This window comes from Neofelis nebulosa, chromosome X, assembly GCF_028018385.1.
Source record: "Neofelis nebulosa isolate mNeoNeb1 chromosome X, mNeoNeb1.pri, whole genome shotgun sequence".
Taxonomy (NCBI): Eukaryota; Metazoa; Chordata; class Mammalia; order Carnivora; family Felidae; genus Neofelis; species Neofelis nebulosa.
In genome coordinates this window covers 81,402,807-81,426,640 of record NC_080800.1, presented here as the reverse complement: position 1 = coordinate 81,426,640, position 23,834 = coordinate 81,402,807, and the positions used below count along the sequence as shown (strand labels likewise).

Genomic DNA, 23,834 nt, shown 5'->3' with positions numbered 1-23,834 from the left:
ACCTGCTATTAAACAAAAGTACATTCTGATAATTGGATTTTTCTACACTAAATACACTGCTCTGCTAGGCTCTTTGCTTTGTTGTCCTTCTGGCCATTTTACAGCTCTAAGCATGGGCTATTTTCTCCCAGTAAACTCAGAAGTTCTAGCAAGTTCTCAAAGGGCAAATTGCATTATTTCTGCTGGAAGCAAACAAAGCAAAAACTAAGTTCTAGAAAACACTGCTTCTGAGAAATTCTCGAATATCATCAAGAAGAATAAGTGGTTAACTTAAAGGAAAAACAGAGCTATGGCAATATAACATTAAAGTACAATACTGCGGTAAGGGTTGAAAACACATCTAAGGTTTCACCCTTGGTGTACAGCTTTTTAAAAGCAAAAAGGTCGTGTGTATCAATCTGCAGTATACTAAAATTGTGTTCAAAGTTTATTTCAAGTCACATAAAATATACAAACTAAGACAATAGAATGAACTGATTTTGTTCTGAGAGAAGGTGATGGGAATCCTCCACCTGGCACCAATTTGAGTCATTCAAGGGTTAGGATGCAGAAGTCATCTATTTGCAACATTTCAACAAAGTTATGGAATTAATTTCCAGATTTGTTGCCAGGTATTTTTGAAAACCTGTAAGAAAAAGTTGGGAGAAAGCCATTAGAAATGGAGAAAAAGTTCTCTTCCCCAAACATCAGGAAAAAAATTTTAAAGTAAGGAAGGGAGGGAGGCTATGCAAAAAGGCAAATCACCAGGGACAGATTCCTAAGGTGTCTACCTCCAGGATCCCCAAAGTAATCACCCGACAGCAGGGTTTCTCAACCTCAGCAATATTGACATTTGGAGACAGGTAAGTCTTTGTTATGGGGTGGGGGTAGATCCTGTGGTTATAGGATGTTCAGAAGCATCTCTGGTCTCTACCCACTGAATGCCAGTAGTACACTATCCCCTAAAGTTCTGACAACCAAGAATGTCTCCAGACATTTCCAAATTTCCTATATGGAGCAAAACTGCCTCTGGATGAGAACCACTGATCACACACAAATAATATGTCTAAAAAATAGTGAAAACTGAGTAAGGTCTGTACTCAACAGAAATGTACCAATGTCAATTTCTTAGTTTTGTATTACAAACCAAAAAGGCACTGCACAACAGCTTCTCAAGATGTTATCCTTGGGGGAAGTTTAAGGATGGGTACATGAGGCTCTTTGTACTATTCTTCCAACCTTCTGTGAATTTATATTAATTATTTCAAAATAGAAACAAACAAAAACCCTTGCCCTGTGGTTTGTGTGCACGGCCTGGGAATAGCTTATGAGCAAGAATACATAATGAAAGAACTTTCAGAAATATTTCTACCTCTATTATCCAAAAAGAGTAATTTCTCCATGTTGTGGGGCATGCCTTCTCTGACATAAATAAATTAGAAAAAGTAAAAGAGAGGAATAGTTTTTAATCTATTACTCTAAATATAATAGCCTATTCTTTTACTAAAAAATGCCTCAGGTATCTGGACTAAAAAGTTAAAGTCTAGCTAGCCATCCATCTAGGGCAGCTTCTCATTACACTTTAGTCATTTAAAGTCTAAATACAGGGGCGCCTGGGTGGCTCAGTTGGTTAAAGCGTCCGACTTCGGCTCAGGTCATGATCTCATGGTTTGCGAGTTCGAGCCCCACGTCAGGCTCTGTGCTGACAGCTCAGGGCCTGGAGACTGCTTCAGATTCTGTGTCTCCCTCTCTCTCTCCGCCTTTCCCCTGCTCACACTCTATCTCTCAAAACTAAATATTAAAAAAAAATTTAAAGTCTAAATACAGATATGACGCATATTTCTGGTTTGGATGTTTTAATGACATTACAAATATGGATTAAAACACAACATATTTAGTAAAGACTGCTAAATGGTGTAAATGAGTTCGCTATTATAATATTTTTTAACATTTATTTATTTTTGAGAGACAGAGCATGAGTGGGGGAGGGGCAGAGAGAGAGAAGGAGACACAGAATCTGAAGCAGGCTGTAGGCTCTGAGCAACCTGTCAGCACACAGCCTGAAGCGGGGCTCGAACCCACAAACTGTGAAATCATGACCTGAGCCCAAGTCAGATGCTCAACCGACTGACCCACCCAGGCACCCCTCACTATTATATTATAATATGTGGATGGGAATTATAATACAGATGGGGTAGAAAGTAGAAATTCACGATGTGATATTCCAGCCAATATTGGGACAATGTGAATTTTAAACTGTTTTTAGAAAACAATTATTTACAAAATACAAGGTGTTGGGGAAAAAGGTTTTTAAAAGTAACTCAAATACATAGAATCAGGTTAGGTCACGTGATTATGATCCCTTTTACATGACTGATAAGCAAGAAAAATAAAGGGCAGAGGTGTACCGCAGCCTCTAAAATGTAAAGGGACTGATGGTGATGGTGCTCTATCAGTTTAACCTCAACACAGTCAATATTAAATAAATACCGGAAACTAAAATATTTATACATCTTATTGAAATGCTTTGCATTTTCTCCATTTTGATGGAGAATATGTGGAATAAAATAACTGATTCTGGAAGGATACCCACCAAACTATATTTAGAGGTTGCTCGGGGAATGAGATTGAGGAAGCAGAGCTTCCTACCCTGACCTTTCTACGTTTCTGTGTTTGATTAACTTTGTAAAAGTGATCACATGTTACTTCTGCCATTAGGAAAGAAAGGTTAAAAAAAAAAGCTTACAACCAACTCAACAACTGAACAAATACCGTGCTGCCTTCTGCTATCTTCATAGGAGCTGATCTAATCTAATGAAGGGTAAAGAGTGTAGCCAAGAGGACTGCAGTCCTCGGACAGTCTTGAGATCAGGAGAGTGTTGTTGGTTAAGGTTGAAAGCATCTAATACCCCAAATGCACAAGGAGCTTGTCCAACTTAGGTTAAGTTGGCCCACCTTTCAAGGTGCTCCAGTGGATTTCTGTATTTGTTCCTTTAAGATCAGGATACTCTGCCTCTGCTCAGGAGGCAGCATGGCGATCTGGTCTGCAGTCAGTTGAAGAACCTGCATGATCAAAGCAGCCTGTGAAGAGGAAAAAAAAAAAGGGAGTGAGTTTTCATGATGGCAGTCATAAAAACAACACCAGCTTCTGTCTAAAAAGGAAGGATATTTCACGCCTAGAATACTGTACACAAAAAACACCCAAACCAAGTTAAAAACCCAGCTGGTGAGAAAAGGCACAATGAAAAGCTCAAGTACAATAATACCCAAGATTAGAAGACTCGAATCAGACACCTGCATGAACCCAAAGTTCTTGCAGACTAACACGTTATCTGTGAGCCTTGGGAAGTCTTTAGTTTTTGATCCCATTTTGAAAGTCTCTCTTTTTTACAAGTTTTAGTCTTTCCATCAGACATGAGCTCCCCACAATGGTCAAATATAGAAACAGAAAGACATACTCATGGGGGATTTGCTATTGTTTTTAGGGATAAAATACAAAGAGGTGGGGAAAAAAGAGACTTGGATTTTCAGGTCAAGCTGGCCTACAAAAAAAAAAAAAACCAAAAACAGTTATGGCAGATGAGTCTGATATGTAAGATAAGCTGCCATTTGAGTCTGAAATGTAAGATAAGCCACCATTTATATACATCCACTAAAGAATTTTAAGACCAGGCCCATAGGGGCACCTGGATGGCTCAGTCAGATGGGCGCCTGACTTTGGCTCAGGTCATGATCCTGCAGTTTGTGGGTTTGAGCCCTGTGTGGGGCTCTGTGCTGACAGCTCAGCCTGAAGCATGCTTCGGATTCTGCATCTTCCGCTCTCTTTGTCCCTCCCTGCTCATGCTCTCTCTCAGGAATAAAACAAAACATTAAAAAAGAAAAGATATTTAAGACCAGGCTGATAAATTTTCAGATAGCAAGATCATAAAAAAAGTTATAGGAGTAAACCATTGCTTCCAAAGGAACTCCGGAGACCTAGGGCATTCACATAGTAATTGAAAAGCAGAATCCTGGGGCACCTGCGTGGCTTAGTCAGTTGAGCGTCCAACTTCGGCTCAGGTAATGATCTCACAGTTTGTGGGTTTGAGCCCCGTGTCACGCTCTGTGCTGACAGCTCAGAGCCTGGAGCCTGCTTTGGATTCTGTGTTTCCCTCTTTCTCTGCCCCTCCCCTATTCATGCTCGCTTGCTCTCAAAACTAAATAAACATTAAAAAAATTTATGGGAATGCAAACTGGTGCAGCCACTCTGGTAAACAGTATGGAGGTTCCTCAAAAAATTAAAAATAGAACTACCCTACAACCCAGCAATTGCACTACTAGGTATATATCCAAGGGATGGATACAGGTATGCTGTTTCAAAGGGGCACATGCACCCCAATGTTTATAGCAGCACTATCAACAATAGCCAAAGTATGGAAAAAGCCCAAATGTCCATCGATGGATGAATGGATAAAGAAGATGTGGTATATATACACAATGGAGTATTACTTGGCATTCAAAAAGAATGAAATCTTGCCATTTGCAACTACGTGGATGGAACTAGAGGGTAGTATGCTAAACGAAATTAGTCAGAGAAAGACAAATATATGACTTCACTCATTTGAGGACTTTAAGATGCAAAACAGATGAACATTAGGGAAGGGAAGCAAAAATAATATGAAAAACAGGGAAGGGGACAAAACATAAGAGACTCTTAAATATGGAGAACAAACAAGGATTAAGGAACCTACTCCTGAAACCATTGTTGCACTATATGCTAACTAACTTGGATGTAAATTAAAAAAAAAAAATTTAGGGGCACCTGGGTGGCTCAGTTGGTTAAGTGTCCAACTTCGGCCCAGGTCATGATATCGCAGTTCTTCAGTGCAAGCCCCGCATTGGTCTCTGTGCTGACGGCTCAGAGCCTGCAGCCTGCTTTGGATTCTGTGTCTCCCTCTCTCTCTGTCCCTCCCCCGCTTGTTCTCTCTTGCTCTCCCCCTCTCTCTCTCCCAAAAATAAATAAAAATTAAAAAAGAAAAAAGAAAAGCAGAATCCAAGAGAAGTGTGCCGCTGGAGGCAGTGTTGCTTACCTTCTCATGGTCCTGTGGGGTGACCTGGTTCTGGCCAGGACTAAAGCCCCCAGGCTGACCTCCACCCTGAATGTTTGCTCCTTGCATGCCTGCTCCCTGCAAAACTGGGACCTATATGCATAAAGAGAGATGAGGAGAGATGTTTCAGAACTTCTCATATAGGTATTCAGGATCCAATAATAATGTGAAAAACATGATCTGATTATGGATATGAGTAAAAAAACAAAAAAAGCAAATTAATGATTCTGAAGATCATTTCCTACTGTTAGCAATGGCAGAAGGCAGGGTTTAGCCAGAGATCAACTAGCAACTTAGACACATTTGCTTACAACAGCTCAGCATCATCAACAAATATAACACTGAACAATCAGATACCATCAAATCAAGCAAAATCCAGCTGCATAAGCACAGAGAAAACTGACAGCATCCTAGAAACTAGTGCTCAGTGGAAACAGAAATGAAAGCCAGCAGATTCTAGAAATAATGTACGCTGGTTCACTGGGGAAGCTACATTCACAGGGATACCGCCTACCTCTAGTTCAATCAGACATAGGCAGTTTGTTCCAAAGGGCCCTATCCCACAAGTAAGGCAGAGACGATCATAATGGCAGAGGCAGAAAGGAGATGGGAAGGCCTCTGGGGAAAAGACTGTTATTAGCCCAACATTTGCTTTTTATAACTTCCCAGAGAGAATATGCAGCAGATACTTTCTGCTAAATTACAGACCAAGAAATATCACTGACCCAAGTTAAAAGAACAAAATGCAGTTATATCACTTATTTAAGATCTTCGGTGACTTCAATCTTTGGGAAGACTACCATACCCCAAGGAAAAGGCCTCAGAGCACCTAGAATCACTGTTTAAGTTCCCTCTGCTATTATGTTCACACTCAGGCATTCACCCAGAGTTGAGGTACTCTTATTAAACACAAATTGTTAACTTGTTACCTGCTTCTCCAGAAAATTAGAAGCATCAAAACTCAAAAAGAAATGTGATAAACCGTTAGGAGCAGATACAAGGACAGCAATGTGAAGAGCCAGGTGACAAACTGACAGCGGAGGAGACCAGAAACCAAACAGGAGGTAACTGTGTTTTCTGTTACAGCATATAAAGTAATGGGTACATGTAATGATGACCTTGAGTAATCAAAAAATGGTGAAAATTGTTTTTCCTATCTTGTTTAAGAAGGGAAGGAAGCATAATACACTTCATTATCACTTTCTGTTCTTCTTGAAAAACATTTTTTTTAATGCTTATTTATTTTTCGAGAGAGATTGACAGAGTGTGAGCAGGGGAGGGGCAGAGAGAGAGAGGCACAGAATCTGAAGCAGGCTTGAGGCTCGAGGCTCCGAGCCATCAGCACAGAGCCTGACATGGGGCTCGAACCCACGAACCGCGAGATCATGACCTGAGCCGAAGTCAGACGCTCAACCAACTGAGCCACCCAGGCGCCCCTATCACTTTCTGTTATCAATACTGAATCCAGAGACCAGTCTGAACTTTAATGTTGTGCTACAGATCTGAAATATCTGTGAGGATAACATTTTTTACATTTTAGTCAATACTAATTTGAAGTATTATAACATGACCTAACCATTCAATAATGGCCAGTTCAAGTTTCCAGGAGTGCCTGTTCGAGGCAGATAAGTCACAATATAGGTGACTACACAACCAGGTTTGCCTAAGATAGTCCTAGTTTATGCTTTTGCCCTAGGCACAAGGACAGTGAAAGAAAGGAAAAATATATACGTTTTTTTAACAATGCATATTTTCTAACAGTCTTCTTTGTTAGAAAGATGTAACAAAAATTGAACAAAAGCAGTTATCTGTAGGAGATGGGGGTCACAAGGGAGATGGATACAGTGGACAAAGCAAGGTTCTCACTGTATATCTTTTATGTATGAATAAACATACTACTTTAAACAATTTAAAAAAAGGTTTGAAGATAAAATTTGTTTGTTTTCCCCTCAGATCTAATAGGCTTTATACAATCTACTAATTAAAATTATATAAACCTAACACTACAGAGTAATGAGTTCAAGCGCTAGCAGAGATGAAAGAGCAAGACTTTCTCCAGAAACAGTCTTCCAACCATTATTTTCAATGAAAATATTGACAGAATTATCTAAGCACATCATGTAATTGTTGTCAGTTTTCCCAGCTAGGATGCAAGCTCCAAGGGGGCAGGGACTTTGTTTTGTTCACACTGCTATATCCCCAGTACCTAAAGCTGTCTCTGCTACACAGGAGGTGCTCAATAAATATTTGTTGAATGACTGAATAAATGCATAAAAACCATTTTTGTTATGAGGCTACTGACCATAGAGGGCAGAATAAACAACAAGGCCCACACACACACATTTTTTAAAAAGCATAACTTGAAAGAAAAAAAATAGAGAACGGTTTTATTTCACACATACCAGAAAATGACATATTCGTATTTCCTATTAAAGAGGGGGAGGCAGACATACAGACATGTATGTCTACACACATACATAACATGCAGATAACAGGACAGAGTGGTACAGTGGAAAAAAACAGTGGGTTCTATTCCTTACTCTGTTACTTTTTAGTTGTGTGAATTTGGACAAGTAACCTGAATTCTTGGATCTCAATTTCCAAATCTATAAAACAAGAGAAATGGATGGCTGACATGTTCAATTCCAGCTGACTCTCTCCCCCTACCTCTTTCTCTTTCTCTTTCTCTCTCTCTCTCTCTCTCTCTCTCTCTCTCTCTCTCTCACACACACACACACACACACACACACACACACACACACGAGAGCAAGACACATAAACATATGGAAGAGGGAAGAGAGCCAGAAGTACATAGAGGAAGGAGGAAGACAAATGGAGAAAGGAAGACGGAGGGGCTAGAGGGAGATGAAGGTGCTAGCACCTAAAAACTCAGGGAAGCCACATGTATACCACCATCTCCCCACAACCAACTGTGTTGAAAGGGAGGAGATGACAACACATAGACAATCATAGATCACTGCATACACAGAGCTGGAAAGAGCCAAACAAGAAGAGATAAGAATTCAGTTCCACAGGTTTTAAGGTAAGCATTAGTAAATTGCCTTTGATACTCCACTGTTCACTTAGGCTGTTTGATGAAAGTAAATTAAAATAGGTTTCTGCAAAACTAAGATTACCTGAATTGATTACCTATAGCTGTTCATATGCTCTAACGCAGTTCTTATGGTTGTACATTAGAATCATTTGGAGGAGGTTTTTCAAATTATCCATGCCTAGATTCTAGTGAGACACACTCTGTCTCCTAAATTTGCAGGGACTCTGGTCTGAATGGAAGAGCTCCTTAAATTGTGGGACAAGGTTGCCACAATCCTGGTGCCTAGCAAATAACCACCTTAAGGGACACAGAAACTAAAAGAAGGGAGATTCTAATCTTCCTGTTTTAACAAACTGAGAAATAGCCTAAATCAGAAAGCAGTAACAGGCTTAATTATCAATTCCTGAATAGATTAAGATTTCACATAGAAGTAAGAAGTGAGTGTTGCACATACCTGTCTGGATCCCTGGGGGCCAACTGCCCCCATGTTAATTGGACTGGGACCTTGGATTCCACTAGGTATAGGACCTCTAGGACCAGGGACTGGGCCCCTTGTATCCATACTTCTGGCTTCTATCCCTCTGACTTCCATTGCACGGGCCTCCATCGCACGGGCCTCCATCGCTCGGGCCTCCATCGCTCGGGCTTCCATAGCACGGGCCTCCAATCCTCTGGCATCTAATCCTCTAGCCTCCATGGCTCGTGCCTCCATTCCTCGTGCATCTATGCCTCGGGGATCTCTTCCGCCTATAAAGAAAGTTGTAAGAAAAACTACTGTGTAGCTACTTATCCTTACTGCAAAAAAACCCAACAATCAAAGAAGAAATCTATTGCTCTAGTCACATCTCCCCCACAACTATATCTGACCCTTGAACAGTGTGAGGACTGAAGCACTCCCCTAAAACTTAACTACTAATAGCTTACTGTTGACTGGAAGCCTTACCAAAAACATAAACTGTTGATTGACACATATTTTGTATATTATGTGTATTATGTTCTGCATTCTTGCAATAAAGTAAGCTAGAGAAAAGAAAATGTTATTAATTAAATCTTAAGGAAACTAGCACTGTACTATATTTACCAAAAAAAAAAAAATCATGTATAAGTGGACCTGTGCAGTTCAAACGTGTTGTTCAAGTGCACATGATACTACATTCTCCTTCCCAATTTCGTAGATTTGCAGATAAACCTTAAAAATGTTTTTCAACCCCATTGCCCTACCTTCTTTATACCAGCTTAGGGCCTAAGATAGCTGGGTTTATTATCAGCCCGCAACTACCAGTCAGCCTTGTGATGTGGTCTCCCCCTTACCTCTGCCATCCAACGGTGGACCCCTCTGATCTAGCATGGGTCCTCTTGGCTCCGCCATTAGAGGTCTGGGCTCAGCTAATGGCCCTCCCCTCATTTCATGTGGGGGTGGGCCACGGCTGTCATGACCAGGGACATGGTGCATGGGTGGACCCTGATGAGGTGGTCCCAGATAACCTCTAGAGATGGAGGAAAATGTTGTATTTTAAAACAGAACAAAACAACAACCAAAACTATTAACCAGAAGATCAGTAAGTAAAAAATCAAAGAACTGATGCAAACATCAGTCTACGAATTCTAAGAGAATTAACACCAAACAGGTCAAAAAAAGCGCTAGTGAGATGTAAATCCACGCATTCTAGAATTTCACATTTGGTCAGGGTGCTCATAATTGAGGAGGTAAGATATCCACTGTACAGAATGAGTATGTAGTACAGTGCTTAAAAACATGGGTTACTGTATGGGTTCAAATCCAGGCTTTATCACACATTAGTTGTGTGATCTTGGGCACATTTACTTAACTTCTCTATAGCTTCGTTTCTTCCTCTGTAAAATATGATTGGTATATTAGTATCAATCTCACAGGGTGGTTGTGTAGACTTAATGAGATGATCTAAGTAAAGTACTCACAGCAGAGTCAGAGGCATAATCCCCATTAGCATCAATCATCATTCTTATTATCATTACTGCTATTATTAATATCATTACTACCATTATGCAAAAAAAGTTTTTCCTGTTCAGATACATATGCCAGAATTTCTAATTTGTAAAGATGGAGTAGCCATGGTTCAATCAAAATGACATACTCAACTATATGGTTCTGTCCAAGGAGAAGTGCTTAGTCTTGGACAGTGGCTATGAATACTTATCTTCTGAGATAGACAAATAGGTACCACTGGTACAGAAAGACTATGTTCTCAAACCAAGGGAAAATTCTGATTCCTCGTCTTTTCCTTCTTTTTAAAAATGTTTTTAATGTTTATTTATTTTTGAGAGAGAGAGAGCTCAAGTGTGGGAGGGGCCTAGAGAGAGGGAGACACAGAATCCAAAGCAGGCTCCAGGCTCTGAGCTGTCAGCACAGAGCCAGACGAGGGGCTCGAACTCATGAGCCATGAAATCATTACCTGAGCCGAAGTCAGACACTTAACCGACTGAGCCACCCAGATGCCCCATCCAATCTTTTCCTTCTGTTAGTGCTTACCTAGGCTCTACCTCTCCAGTTACAGAAAGTAAAGTGCCTCCACGTGGATCATTTGGAGCATCTCCTAGTAGACCTCGAGGAGTTGGGACGTTGGCAGGCAAGGGACCACGCTGCATAGCTGCTCTGGGGTCCTGCATTGGCACTGACAGGAAAACAAACAGGGAGTTACTGTTGTGAAGGACACATAAGGAAAACAAGAAATGACTCTATATAACCACTGACAACATAATTCAGACACCTGAGAGTGGGTGAAACCTCACCACAGCAGACTCCTCTTGCAGCTCAAGAACAGAAGCAGGGTGTAGGCAGAATCTGTGCCATGTCAGAGGTATGGATGGAATTATATAAAGAGCAAAGTGGGAAGCAACCTGCCAAGGACTAGCACTGCAACCTGAAGAAATTTATGCTCCTGGTTCTCCTTATAATCAACCTTAGTTCAAGGACCAGAGTCACAAAAGAGAGGTAGGGTCTTGGCATTATGTGAACACTGCCATGGCTCTGCAAGAACCTGCTGTCTCCTTACAGACTGCTATTCCATCCAAGCCTCCTGACACCAGTAGGGAGGGAGTACAGCCTCGGACAGATGCCCATATCATCCATGTTCTCTGCCCTGTGTGAAGAGGTCAATCTTAGGCTTGTGGCCCCAACAGGAAAAAAATTTAAAAACAAAAACCCAAAACACTACCCTTTTGGGTTCCGAACGTGAGGATGACTGCCAAGCAGCCCTTGTCCTCTCAACGTCCCACCCTGAACACCACAAACAAAAGGAAACCCGCAGATACAATGGGTACCTTGAACTCGCTCAATTGATGCAGGCCCGGCGGGTCCCACGGGCGAGTGCTGTAGGGTTCCTAGGTGAGCAGTAAGTTCAAAAGGAGAAAGAGCAGACACTTGAAACAGTTTGCACATGTGCACACACACAGAGAAACATACACATACAGACACTGGAGATTTATACACGTAAGTTACAAAGCCAAGGAGCCTGCCCCAGGCTACAAAATGTTCCTGAACTATATTAGCTTCTTTGGGATCTGAAATTGTTCCGCTGTGATGAGACTGCCTCCTAAATTGAAACCTGTCAGCCAATGATTTTACTCAGCCACTTTCGATTTTCGCCTCTGCTACTACAAGTCCACCTAAATCTCCTTGCATCACTACAAAAAAAAAAGGAAACAAAATAAAAAAAAGGATGGTTCTGAACTTCTAGTTAGGCAAAGAACATAAACATATGTTCATAAGCAAAACATGAAAGAAACTGTACTGAACCTAGAAGGCAAGATTTAGTCTGAAGAGGCCCATAACACAAGTTGGACAGTACTATTTTTGCCATATTTTTAAGCACAAAAATTTCCATGGGAAATGCAGTGAGTGAGCTTTAGACAAAGAAAGACAATATCGCCCCTCAAGAAACACTCTGCCACTGCAAGTCTCTAGTAATAATGAAACATGACAACAGCAAACAAAGACTAATGAGATGACAAGGGTGCTAATACTACACAAAGGTGGCGGAAGGCAAGAAGTATCTTTTTAAACATGTCACTGTCTCCTTTTACCATTGCAAATGCGTATAAGAAGCATGGATTCCAGGAAAAGAAAAACTGGGTACAAACGGAAAGATTCTTGCTTCCTCTGCTAAGTACTGAAGACAAACTATAAAAGAAAACTCATCTCACTTTATCTCTTCAAGAAGACACACCTATCTACCTTCAAAATCCAAGTCATTTCCCTTTGCTAACTTTTGACCAGAAAGGTGAAGACAACTATAGCAGGAAAGAAGATGTCCTGTGGAAGTATGCATTAAACACCTAAAGCGTGACTGATTGATTGATGGCTTGGGAAGAGAATATGACTGCAACCCCAATTTCTCCCTAATGCAAAAATATTCTGGGATACACATACGATCTGCTGATAGTGGCCGAGAGGGAGGGGCACAAAGCACGAAAGCACAGGCTGCTTTAGGTGAGACATTTGGTCAAGAGCTTGGTCCCACTGTCAACTATCTGACAAGATTATTAGTTCTGTCACTTCAACAACCAACCCTAGTGGACAAACTATAGACAAGAAGTAAAGTACTTAGGCCTCTATGTTAATATTTTGCTTTTAAAAAATGAGTTTTTCTTATAGGCCATATGCTAGGAAGTAACTTAAACTTCTCTGTGCCGTCCAAAGCAGTTCTTTCTCATCAAATGACAAAATGAGTAAGAACAAAAAGCACTGAAGGCACTCTTCAGATAGAGTATAGATTTTTTTCAGAGACTTCAGAGTCTTGCTCTGCCACTTACTGGCTGGAAGAGATGAGTGGCCCGAGTCCTGTCCACATTACTCAGACAGCAGTATTTACTTACTTACTACCATGCCCCTTAAATAGGTAACTTTTAAAACTCTGAGCCTCCACCTGTTTACCTGAAAACTGAGGTGCTGCCACCTAACTCACACAGTTGTCTATGAAAATTAAGGTGCCTTGCCCACAGTATGCACTCAGTTTTATCATTCATTCCTTCTGTTTTCTCACTGTCTCCTCCTAATGTTTTCAACCAAACTACTACATTTTCTTTTTCTTCAAACTCCAGTAACAGAGGGAAATAACATGGAGATTTTGGAGTGGCTCTGCTGTGGTGTCTAGTGTTACTGCCACAGTACAACATGCTCTTCTTATCAAGTAAGCTTTAGACCTCTGATCTCCTCCCAGTTTTCTCTGCAGTTTAAATTTAGGCTTCTTCATGCCCAGTCACGTGTTACATACTTATTATTAAAATTCCTTACTCAGTCAACAGATAGCCACAGAGTGACAGAGAATATGTCAGTAGAATCGACTATTAGGAAAAAGTGATATAACTTAAATAGAAACAAAGGATCCATTTGATTTATCATCAATTCTTATACAGCTGGGCTCTGAGTCACTAGATGGAAAATCTAGACTGGTGCTGTATATTCTGCAATGATGGAAATATTCTATATCTGCACTATCCAGTATAGTATCCACTAGCAACATGTGGCCATTGAGTACTTGGAATGTGGCTAGTGTGAATGAGGAACTGAATTTTAAGTTTTACCTAATTTCAATTTAATTTTAATTAACTTAACATTCAAATAGCCACATATCATTAGTGCCTGCCATAGTAAGATAGTGCAGATGTAAAATATTTCCAAGTCCAATCCACATTAATCAGATATTAATATTTATTTACCTTGTCCCCGCTCAATGGATACTGGCCCACTTCCTGGCATTCCAACCTGGGCTTGCATTCCTCCTAGAAAATAAAGGGAAGCAAAGAAAAACACAAATTATGACAGTGGAGAAAAAATTAGGACAGTGGCTGAGTTAACAAATGTTCTCTTTTGGCCTCAGAGGCAGAAAACTACTCAGGAACATCGTAACTATCCTGAAACAATACAGGTATACAGAAGATAGAGTTTGTTAGTAAACTCTAGGCTTCAGTGACAGAAGAGTGAGTTAAATGACAATACTTAATCTCACTGGTTACCAAAACCTTGGCAGAAGTTGTTACATAGGAGAAAAACGGCACTTATCCACATAACTCCTCTCATAGGAGGCAATACTGTTCTCAGGGTATTTTGTAAATGTGTGGGTTTTAGTTGTGAAAAGATTTAGAGGGCATGGCTGGCATTTAATGAAAAGCCAACAGGGATACTAGATGCCCTGCAATGTCTGAGATAGTCCTCCAGAATCCAGAATCATCTTGTCTTGCAAAACTCTCAAATGCCTTGGTGAACATTAACATAAATGAAAACATGCTTATGGTCATCTGAATTAGAACCTAAGTCTGTTGTATTTGTAAACAAAAAGTTATTTTCCCTACTTATGTATGTACACAGATGTACTGAATTTTCCAGAAATACAATTACTGAGTTAATTATGGGTACTGCATTTTTTGTTTTGTTAAGAATTTTACCTAGAGTTTTCACCACTTGAGAAAAATCACATCACTAACATCAATAGTCTCTTTGGTATTTGTGTTGCCAAAACAACATACCTGTATTTGTCTACATTTGTAGCTTTTACTTCATGGTATAGGTCCAAGCATCTGACTGCTATCTTTTGGTTTCTTTTTTTTTTTTTTTTTCAACGTTTATTTATTTTTGGGACAGAGAGAGACAGAGCATGAACGGGGGAGGGACAGAGAGAGAGGGAGACACAGAATCGGAAACAGGCTCCAGGCTCCGAGCCATCAGCCCAGAGCCCGACGCGGGGCTCGAACTCACGGACCGCGAGATCGTGACCTGGCTGAAGTCGGACGCTTAACCGACTGCGCCACCCAGGCGCCCCTATCTTTTGGTTTCTTGTGTAGTCATGCCTGAACACTTGTGTATTAAAAATGTTTTTTATTATAGGTTAATTTCTTTTTGCTTCTCCTTTATATTGTAGTTAGGACATTATTTTCTTGGAAATCATGTTAAGTAGGTTATAAGTGCGCATTTCATTTCAGGATAGTAAAAAGTCACTGCAAAGTATCTGTTATGAAAAGAGGCCACAGGGTCTAACAGGATTGAGAACCACTTAGTTCTACCCTAACCAGTTGGGATATGAGAATTGCTACACAAAGAATAATTATGCATCACAAGTCCTTATCTTGCCCTTTCCATATAGCAGTAATTCTTTTTTTCCTTAAAGCAACAATATATTCTGTGAGCGGGGAGAAAAGACAAGCTTTACTGTTTGCAGTTCATTAATACTTAACTAAAATATCAAAAATACATAATATTCTCTTACTCCATTTAACATGCCAGGAACCAAAGAGCCATTAATTAAGAACCTGAACCTGGGATAGCCCTATCTCTACAGGAACAAAGTAACTGTGATTTTGAACAAGTGATTTAATACAATTAGCATATGCCCAGGCCTCCTCACCTGCAAAGTGAATGAGTTGGTCTAAACCAGTGGTTCTCAGAATGTGGTCCCCAGACCAGAAGTGTCAGTATCACCAAGGATTTATTAGAACTACAAATTCCAGGGCCCTAACTCAGACTTGCTGAATTAGAAAGTCTCAGGGTGGGAAGCAGCATCTAAGTTTTAATAAGCTAATTAGGTAATTCTAATGTACATTAAAGTTTGAGAACAGGTCTAAATGATTTCAAAGGTCTCTTCTAATCACTACATTCTAGGATTTATTCAGACCACTCAGTAAAACAATACAAAGATTTAGGATCTAAGAAAAGCAGTGGCAGAAGGACTTCTGGGCATAATTTTTCATATTATACACTATCACATGATGAAACTTTTATTTGTATGGGCTAGCTTCCCAGAAGTGGAATTGGTGGGTCAAAGTGTACATGAATTTTAAATGTGAGACTAGTTTCTTAAAAGGCTGAAAAACTTCACATTTCCGCTACCAATTAATTTATGATACCACTTTCCCCACCAATAGTGTCGTCTATCTTTGAAATCTTGTTATTTAATTTCCAATCCTATGACTATAAATGGATTTGTTTTTGTTGCCATTTGGATTTGCTCTTCTTTGAAGTGCATACTCATTTTCTTTGCCTACTTTTCTACTAGGTTGTTCCCTCTTCTCACCAATTGTCAAAGAGCTTTGTAGAGGGTATTTTAAAAGTCCTAGTGATGTTTTAAAAACTTCAGGAATATAAGTGCTACAAACTCACAAAACATACCATCGAAAATATTATTTTCCTAATTTTTTAAAACCAGCACTTAGAGCTCTTTTACTCTTTAATAACACAGGCATTTAAAGATACTCATTTTAAGTACTGCCTTCACTATTTCCCATACTTTTTTGTATAAAGTACACTATTTTTGTTGTCTTTTGGATAATTTATAAATTTCCTTTTTATGTTCTCTTTAATTCAAGGATACCTAATGTATATTCCTTAATTTCCCAAGTAAAGGTTATTTTTCAGTCACCTTTTAGTTATTTCTAATTTTATTGGCTTATTTTTTAAAAAAATTAATGTTTATTAATTTTTGAGCAAGTGAGCAAGCAAGAGAAAGAGACAGAGTGCCAGTGGAGAAGGAGGAGAGAGAGAGGGAGACACAGAATCTGAAGCAGGCTCCAGGCTCTGAGCTGTCAGCACAGAGCCTGACGTGGGGCCCGAACTCATGAACTGTGAGATCATGACCTGAGCTGAAGTCGGACACTTAACTAACTAAGCCATCCAGGTGCCCCTAATTTTATTGGCTTATAATAAGAGAATGTGGCCTGTAAAATCTCTACTTTTTAAACTTTTAATTTTATGGCCAACTACATAGTCACTTTTTTTTTTTTTTTTTTTTTTTTTTTTTTTTTTTTTTTTTTTTTTTTTTTTTTTTTTACTGTTCCATGGTCATTTGTGGGGAAAAGTATATTCTTTAGTCAAATCTCAATAATAAATTGTGCTTATTGGTTCTGCTACTTTATTCCTCAATGTCTTCACTTATTTTTGGTCCATTAGTGCAAAGGTACTCAAAATGTGGTCCACAGACAATGCTGATCCACACACTATATTAACAATTCATGATAATGTCAAATGCAGAAATGGAGGTCACAGAAACTTTTACAGCAACTTGACACTGTTGTGACATCCAAGTGCACTTGTCTCCCTGAACAGGCTATAGTCCACTTTGGGTGTTTTTCAACTTATATTATGAGCTGCATATATCATGGGTTGCATACTTGTCATGTGTAGTAGGACCACATCACAATTTGTAATATTTTTAAGTTAGGTACCCATAACTCAAAAATGTATAAAATACAGAATTCGTTTTTTTCACTGAAAGATATTTTAACTGCATAGATAAATGGAAATCATGAGTTTGCTGAAATTTCTTTTAAAATCCCTTCCTCTATTCCTTGTCAACTTAGCTCTGTAGACCAGGTTCTCTACAATACAGAACAATTTAGATTCAATTATCCTCTAGTAGTAATGCTGTAGTCAATCTAACCTAGATTAGATAAATTAACAAGAAGCAATTTCGTTGCATAAAAAACTTTAATATTGATACACGTCATGTGTTCATACAGGAGTTTCATATAGGGAATCACTATTTCACTCATAACTTTTTTAGTTATGAGTGTTGAATGAGAAAAAACTACAAGCATAATAGCAACACTCTTAATTTCTATATACACACTTTCAATGAAAAGATACAGCTTCAAAATGTTTTTTTCTTTTTGTAGTTTTGTCTGATTACATTTAATAAAGAGCAATTTTATACTTGTTAAATATAATAATAACAAGTACAATTATTTTGTGTCTTTTTATGTGCCATTTAACCCAAATTTCTGGCTTTCAGTGGGAAAATTGAGTCCCTTCACATTTAGTAGAATTAACCTCTATACAAGATTTTATTCCTTCCTCCTTACTCTATGTTTATTATTACTTACTTTACAATGTTGTTTCCCGTACCTTCTATTTGTTGGCTTGGTCTAGTTCCCATTCATTCCATTTGGAAGTTTGGAAGTTTTACTGGATTTTCCCATTTTGTAGTCCTTTTCCTTGTTCTCTTAATCAGACATAGAAGATCTATATATAAGATATCAACTATTTCCTACACCTAGGATATATTTCCTAGCTGCATATTAATTTTGTATCAAGATCTCTTTACCATGTAATAATGTGGCTACAACATACCAATTGCTACAACAAAACTTTAGCAAAATACCAAAATGGTGAAGACTCTAAATGAAACATACCTCCAGGAGCTAAGGAACCAGGGCCAGGTCCTGTTACAGTTGCTGGTATTTGCCCTGGTGCTGGAACTCCAGCCTGCATAGAAGCTTGCATCAGAGGAGGTGCACCGTTGACATGCATTCCACCCTGATCAAAAGAAAAAACAGAGTATGTACATGCCTCTGGACACACACATGATGAGCCTGGTTATACAGAACACAATTAAGATGGACCACACTCTAAAGGCAGAGACTGGGGTGTCTGGGTGGCTCAGTCAGTTAAGCTTCTAACTCTTGATTTCAACTTAGGTCATGATCTCATGATTCGTGAGCTCAAGCTCCATCTCAGGCTCCATGCTGACAGTGCAGAGCCTGCTTGGTGATAGTCTCTCTCTCTCCCCCTCCCCCACTCACATGCATACACTCTCTCTCCAAAAAAATAAATAAACTTTATTAAAAATATAAAAGTAGAGACTGACAAGTCTGATATGTGTTGTGAGGCCACATGTAGCACCCATGGTTGACTTCAAGTTGTTTATCTCCCCCAATGTGATAGGTAAAAAATGATAGATTATTGCAATTTCTGTTCACATTTGTCTTATTTTGAGGTTGAACATTTTTGTTACGAAAAAGTCCAGATATATAAATTATATACAAAATAAAATAAACGTACAGTTTAGGAAATAAATAATATATATGTTTGAAATCTGCTGTATGGTCTTTCCCAACTGCATATTGTATCCTTTTTTTTAAGCTTATTTATTTATCTTGAGAGAGTGTGGGGGGGGGGAGGGGGGAGAGAGAGAGAGAGAGAGAGGGAAAGAGAGAATCTCAAGCACAGTGAGCATGGAGAGAGATAATCCCAATCCACACTGAGCATGGAGCCCAATGCATGACTCAATCCCATGACCTCATATGAGATCATTACCTGAGCCAAAATCAAGAGTCGGAGGCTTAACTGACTGAGCCACCCAGGTGCCTCCCTATATCCCCTTCTTAAGACAACCACTTAAGAATTTTTACAGATGTTTTGAAATCATATATAAATCATTACAAACTAAACATACATACTAAACACGTTTTGGCATATTTTTGGGATATATGCAAACACATATATCCCATATTTTGAGAAGGCTTCTACATCCACTTATTTTCACTTTTAGAATGTTTGGGTTATCTGTATTGATAGCATTGTATCCTAGTTCATCTTACCTGCTTATATGGAATTATGCTTTTGAAAGTCATTCATGGGGACACAGTAGATAAATATACATTTTTCCCATTCTCCCCCTGATGTACATTTAGGATGTTTCAATTTTTCACTATTATATTGTGACAATAAACATTCTTGAACATGATTAAGTAATCAGCCTATTGTCCATCATGAGTGTGGCAAATACTTTCCCCAATTTGTCATTTGTCTTTGGTGTTTATTTCTTTTCAAAATTTTTTAATGTTTATTTATTCTTGAGAGAGAGAGAGAGAGAGAGAGAGAGAGAGCGAGCAGGGGAGGGGCAGAGAGAGGGAGACCCAGAATTCGAAGCAGGCTCCAGGTCCTGAGCTGTCAGCACAGAGCCTGACACGGGGCTCAAATTCACAAACCATGAGATCATGACTTGAGCAGAATTCAGATGCTTAGTCTACTGAGCCACCCAGGCGTCCCTATTTCTTTTTCTTTATACAGAAAATTTTCAGCTTTCCAATGTATTTATTTCTTATGGCTTCAAAGTTTTGTGTCATGGTTGGAAAGCAAGCATTACACTTTCATTGGTAAGGAGATAATAAGAGTGCCAACCTGATACAATTGCTATAAGTACTAAATGAGACCTATGTAGAATAACAAACTGTTAACCACAGTACCATGCATGCACGTAAACAAAAGATTAGCTTCTATAAAAGGGCACACAGAAAGGACCTTTTTGTTTTACAAACTTGGCACTGAATCTATATTCATTCAGAGGCCACATACCCTGCAAACTGAAAATTGCTATCATGTCTGGATACTGAAATTATCATCTTCAACTCCTGACTATTCTTCTTTCAATATATCTTCCTAAAATGAAAATGGCATTCTAAAACAGGTAAAAGTAATATTAAGAGGTAAAGCCCTACCAAAGACTGGGCCTGAGGGGCCTGAGGATTCTGCTGGCTCATTGACACAGAGGATCCTGAGCCAGGGCCGGCACTGTGGACTGGCTGAGGGTTGCCTGCAATCAGTGTTGGGATATTTGTCTGACGATGCAGAATTTTCTAAAAAACGAAAAGACAAATCTATGAGCTGTTTAACAAAGCAATCAAGTAGTTCCTACCCCACTCAAAGTTTATTGTGGCATTTCCATAAAAAACAAGCAGCACTTACCAGGGCAATCTCTGGATCCACAATTCTCATCACTACCTGTGCTTGTAGCAAAGCATAAGCCAATTGAGGGTTCTGAAGCAACATGTTCCGTGCTTCCTGAGGACTATTCTGGACACAGAGCTGAGAAGATAAACAGATTCATCATTAGATTCAATACTTATTACTTAGAAATTAATAGTGACTTAGAGCCATTCTCATCTGAGAAATGTAATATTCAAGAAGCTTTTTAAGCTATCATTGGTTTTTGCATAGCACACAAAATTTTGGTCATGACAGGCAAGAGAAGAAAGAGGCATTTCAAATACCATAATACCACCATTTACGAAAAAAGTCACATTTGAGTATCTGCATCTGATATCTATGGGCCACAAAAAGCCAGACTGTATAGTTGTGTTCGTGTACAAAAATGGAAAGCTCCTTGCACAAAATGTAAAATATGCTATGGATATATGGCATATCAAAGGTGCAAGAAATGGTGATTAACAGGCACACCTTATATTTGAGCTCAGGAAGTCATTTCCATTAACTTTATCAATTAACTCCTTGAAAATTTGCTGTGATTTGATTTGTTCTTAACCTAATGCCTCCTCCCACCTTCATTTGTTTCATCAGCTCAAACATCTGCTCTGGTGGAAGACTGGCAACTGCTTTGCTAATGGACTCAGGGGCATCCTCAGGACTGATGGTCTCTCCATAAGGTGACTCAATGACAGGGGCACCAGTGCCAAGGCCTGATCAGGAAGGAAGTACAAAAAGTTAAGGAGGCAAAATTAAGAGCTAAATCATTTCAAGTATCTACTTTCCAGGGCTACTTCCCTTCCAGGACCCGTTGATAACTGTAAATTCTCTGGAACTGAGAAATAAGTGATTTGCAAGTCTCTTATTTCTGTAGAGGAAAGTGACAGAGTGTATTTTCTGCTCTCAGAGGAAAGCTGGGACTAAGATCACGTAGGTGGACAATGTTAACCTAAATTAGGGATAGGGCATATCAATTTCTTTTGACAACTCATTTCAGAAGCAAAACAATAGATAAAGATGCTAATTTTCAGAATCAAAATAATAAAGATACCAATTTCAAAATGTAATTCCTCATCTGTTACTTCATGAAAAAAGCCGAGAGAATGCCTTAGTAATCCCACTAATTACAGATCTGACAAACAGTTAAAGCAGTGGCAAACTAATGACCCAGTTTTTAGTGCAACTAATGGCTTAGTGAGCCCGAATTCATCTTTAACTAGAAATCAACTCCTTGGCAACTAGAGGGAGTTCTAAAGTCAACTGTACTTTGTTTCTCAAAGAAATACACTTACTTAATGCAGGCGCCTTAAGTGGGTCAAGTAAAAAAGCTACATGGCTAACCATTTCACTAGATGCTAAAACATGTCATAAATGGAAAATCTTCAATACATCTTTACTAACTCATGTTGCATACAAATAAGGTTTATACTCACTCTTCAGCTCTTCTTTGTTCTTTTCACTGGCAGCATTGTCCACACGAAGTGCTCTTCCACTGAATTCACGCCCATTCAGGTTTCGCATGGCACTAAGTGCCGTCTCCTGGTCTTGGTATTCACAGAAGCCATAACCCTTTGGCTTTCCTGTCTCCCTATCATATACCAACCTGGAAGAGCAGAACCAAGTATCAGACACAAATGTTACACACATATAGGTTTCCTGCTAACATTGCCATGTTCTAATTTGGTCCACTGTAAGACAAGTAACTTTATCACTCTGACCGCCCCACTGAAATATTTTTTTTAATGCTTATTTTTGAGAGAGTGTGCGGGGCAGGGGCAGAGAGAGAGGGAGACAGAGGATCCAAAGCGGACTCTGTGCTGACAGCAGACAGCCTGATGTGGGGCTTGAACTGAAATCGTGAAATCATGACCTGAGCCGAAGTCACACTTAACTGACTGAGCCACCCAGATGTCCCTCACTGAAATATTTTTTAAATGAAAAAAAAGTATCTTTTAGTAAAAATAAATGTGGATTGTATGGTATATGAATCATACCTGAATAAAGCTGTTACAAAAAACAGAAGAATGTGAAAAGTCACCAGTAAAAACCTTGCCATTACTGCTAATGGCCAAATTTGTGATTTTAAAGAAGACCCCAAGTAGTCAAAGGGGATCTCACCTGAAACTAACAACGGGTCCAACCTCAGAAAAGATGTCCTTTAACTGCTCTTCAGTAGCCTCATATGGAATATTCCCCACTACGAAGAAAATAGACAACATATGAAAACTTTTGAGTTTGTAACCCATTTCTCTGGTGAGAAAGTAAACCAGTATCTAGTTATATCATTGAAAATATAACTACCTCAAAATTGTGTTCCTACAACCCCAGTTCCATGGTACTTCAGATAAGATTTCAATTTTGTCTGCTGACTTTAATTACAAAACAAATAAACCACTAAAGGTAAATATAAAAGGTATAGGCACTCCTTAGTAGCAGTTCATAGACTTATCTGACAAGTGTTATGATTTTCCTTAACTTTGGTGAAAAACTCTGGCATTGGTATTTACCTGAAAATCTGCGAATCTTATCAATAAGAACTAAAAATACCAATGTATTTGGTATTTTAAAAATTCATTCACAATTCACCCTAAGAAGCCAGGTGGCCGCTATCGGTATCTAACTAGATAATGTTACGGTAAAAAGCAGAGGAAAGTCCTTATGGACGGCGGCAAGTGAACACAAGGATCTATACACTCAGCATATAATCTGAATTCTGAGAAAGGGGGTGAGAAGTAGTACGGGACAGTTGCCATGCGCCCTCAATTGCAGGCAATGATTGAAGCTCGTGAAAGGACAGACGCATAGAAGCTGAACGCTAGTTTAACTCTCTCAGCTACATCTTAGAAAGGCTGTGAGACCTCAGGAGAAAGGGGCATCACTTTGCCCGCGAGTCCACCAGGTTGGCCGCCCCACAGGATAGGCAGGTAGAGCTGCAAGCCCAACCCATAACCAGCTCCTGTGGCAATTCATGAGGTGCACGGGGAATTCCTCGTAGCCCCTGTCTCTTTCTGCCCCTCCCTGATGCTTGGCTCCACGAATTCCTCTCACCGAACACCGAACGCAGAGAACGATCCACCGCAGGGTCCCTCACAGTCAAACCCGCCATCGCTCTCTTCCGGCCGCTTCCGGTGCGCCAGAGCACACTTCCGTACGGCGCGTGAGATCTGCGCTAAACACGCGTCTGTCAGGCGCGTAAGCCGGA

General features: G+C 39.5%; 1 protein-coding gene and 1 non-coding gene across 4 annotated transcripts; both read right to left on the bottom strand.

The window, feature by feature from the left end:
- Positions 1-414: 414 nt before the first annotated feature.
- On the bottom strand, positions 415-23,827 carry CSTF2 (cleavage stimulation factor subunit 2). 3 transcript variants are annotated; one of them, XM_058713980.1, is made up of 16 exons: positions 23,681-23,827; positions 22,751-22,829; positions 22,066-22,235; positions 21,209-21,345; positions 20,615-20,734; positions 20,368-20,505; positions 18,280-18,403; positions 13,819-13,881; positions 11,422-11,481; positions 11,154-11,240; positions 10,631-10,772; positions 9,433-9,608; positions 8,576-8,868; positions 5,049-5,159; positions 2,935-3,060; positions 415-625 (listed from the first exon to the last, which is right to left on the bottom strand). In XM_058713980.1, the coding sequence occupies exons 1-15, from the start codon at positions 23,736-23,738 to the stop codon at positions 2,938-2,940; spliced, it is 1,881 nt and encodes a 626-aa protein (XP_058569963.1). In that variant the 5' UTR covers positions 23,739-23,827; the 3' UTR covers positions 415-625; positions 2,935-2,937. The 3 variants fall into 3 exon arrangements, with proteins under 3 accessions (XP_058569963.1, XP_058569964.1, XP_058569965.1); XM_058713981.1 differs by lacking the exon at positions 11,154-11,240; XM_058713982.1 differs by lacking the exons at positions 11,154-11,240; positions 11,422-11,481.
- Positions 6,414-6,498, bottom strand: TRNAR-UCG (transfer RNA arginine (anticodon UCG)). Its single transcript has one exon. It is a non-coding gene; the product is annotated as a tRNA-Arg (tRNA).
- Positions 23,828-23,834: the final 7 nt, after the last annotated feature.

What these genes read in the sequence shown, in the direction of transcription:
- CSTF2 (XM_058713980.1), bottom strand. Translation starts at nt 23,738, where the DNA reads ATGGCGGGTTTGACTGTGAGGGACCCTGCGGTGGATCGTTCTCTGCGT. An exon ending in GGACCCGTTGTTAGTTTCAG is followed by an intron (nt 22,236 to 22,750) that starts GTGAGATCCCCT and finishes CTGCTCTTCCAG; the next exon opens with GTTGGTATATGATAGGGAGA. An exon ending in CCCCTCAGGCCCAGTCTTTG is followed by an intron (nt 18,404 to 20,367) that starts GTAGGGCTTTAC and finishes TCTTTTGATCAG; the next exon opens with GGTGGAATGCATGTCAACGG.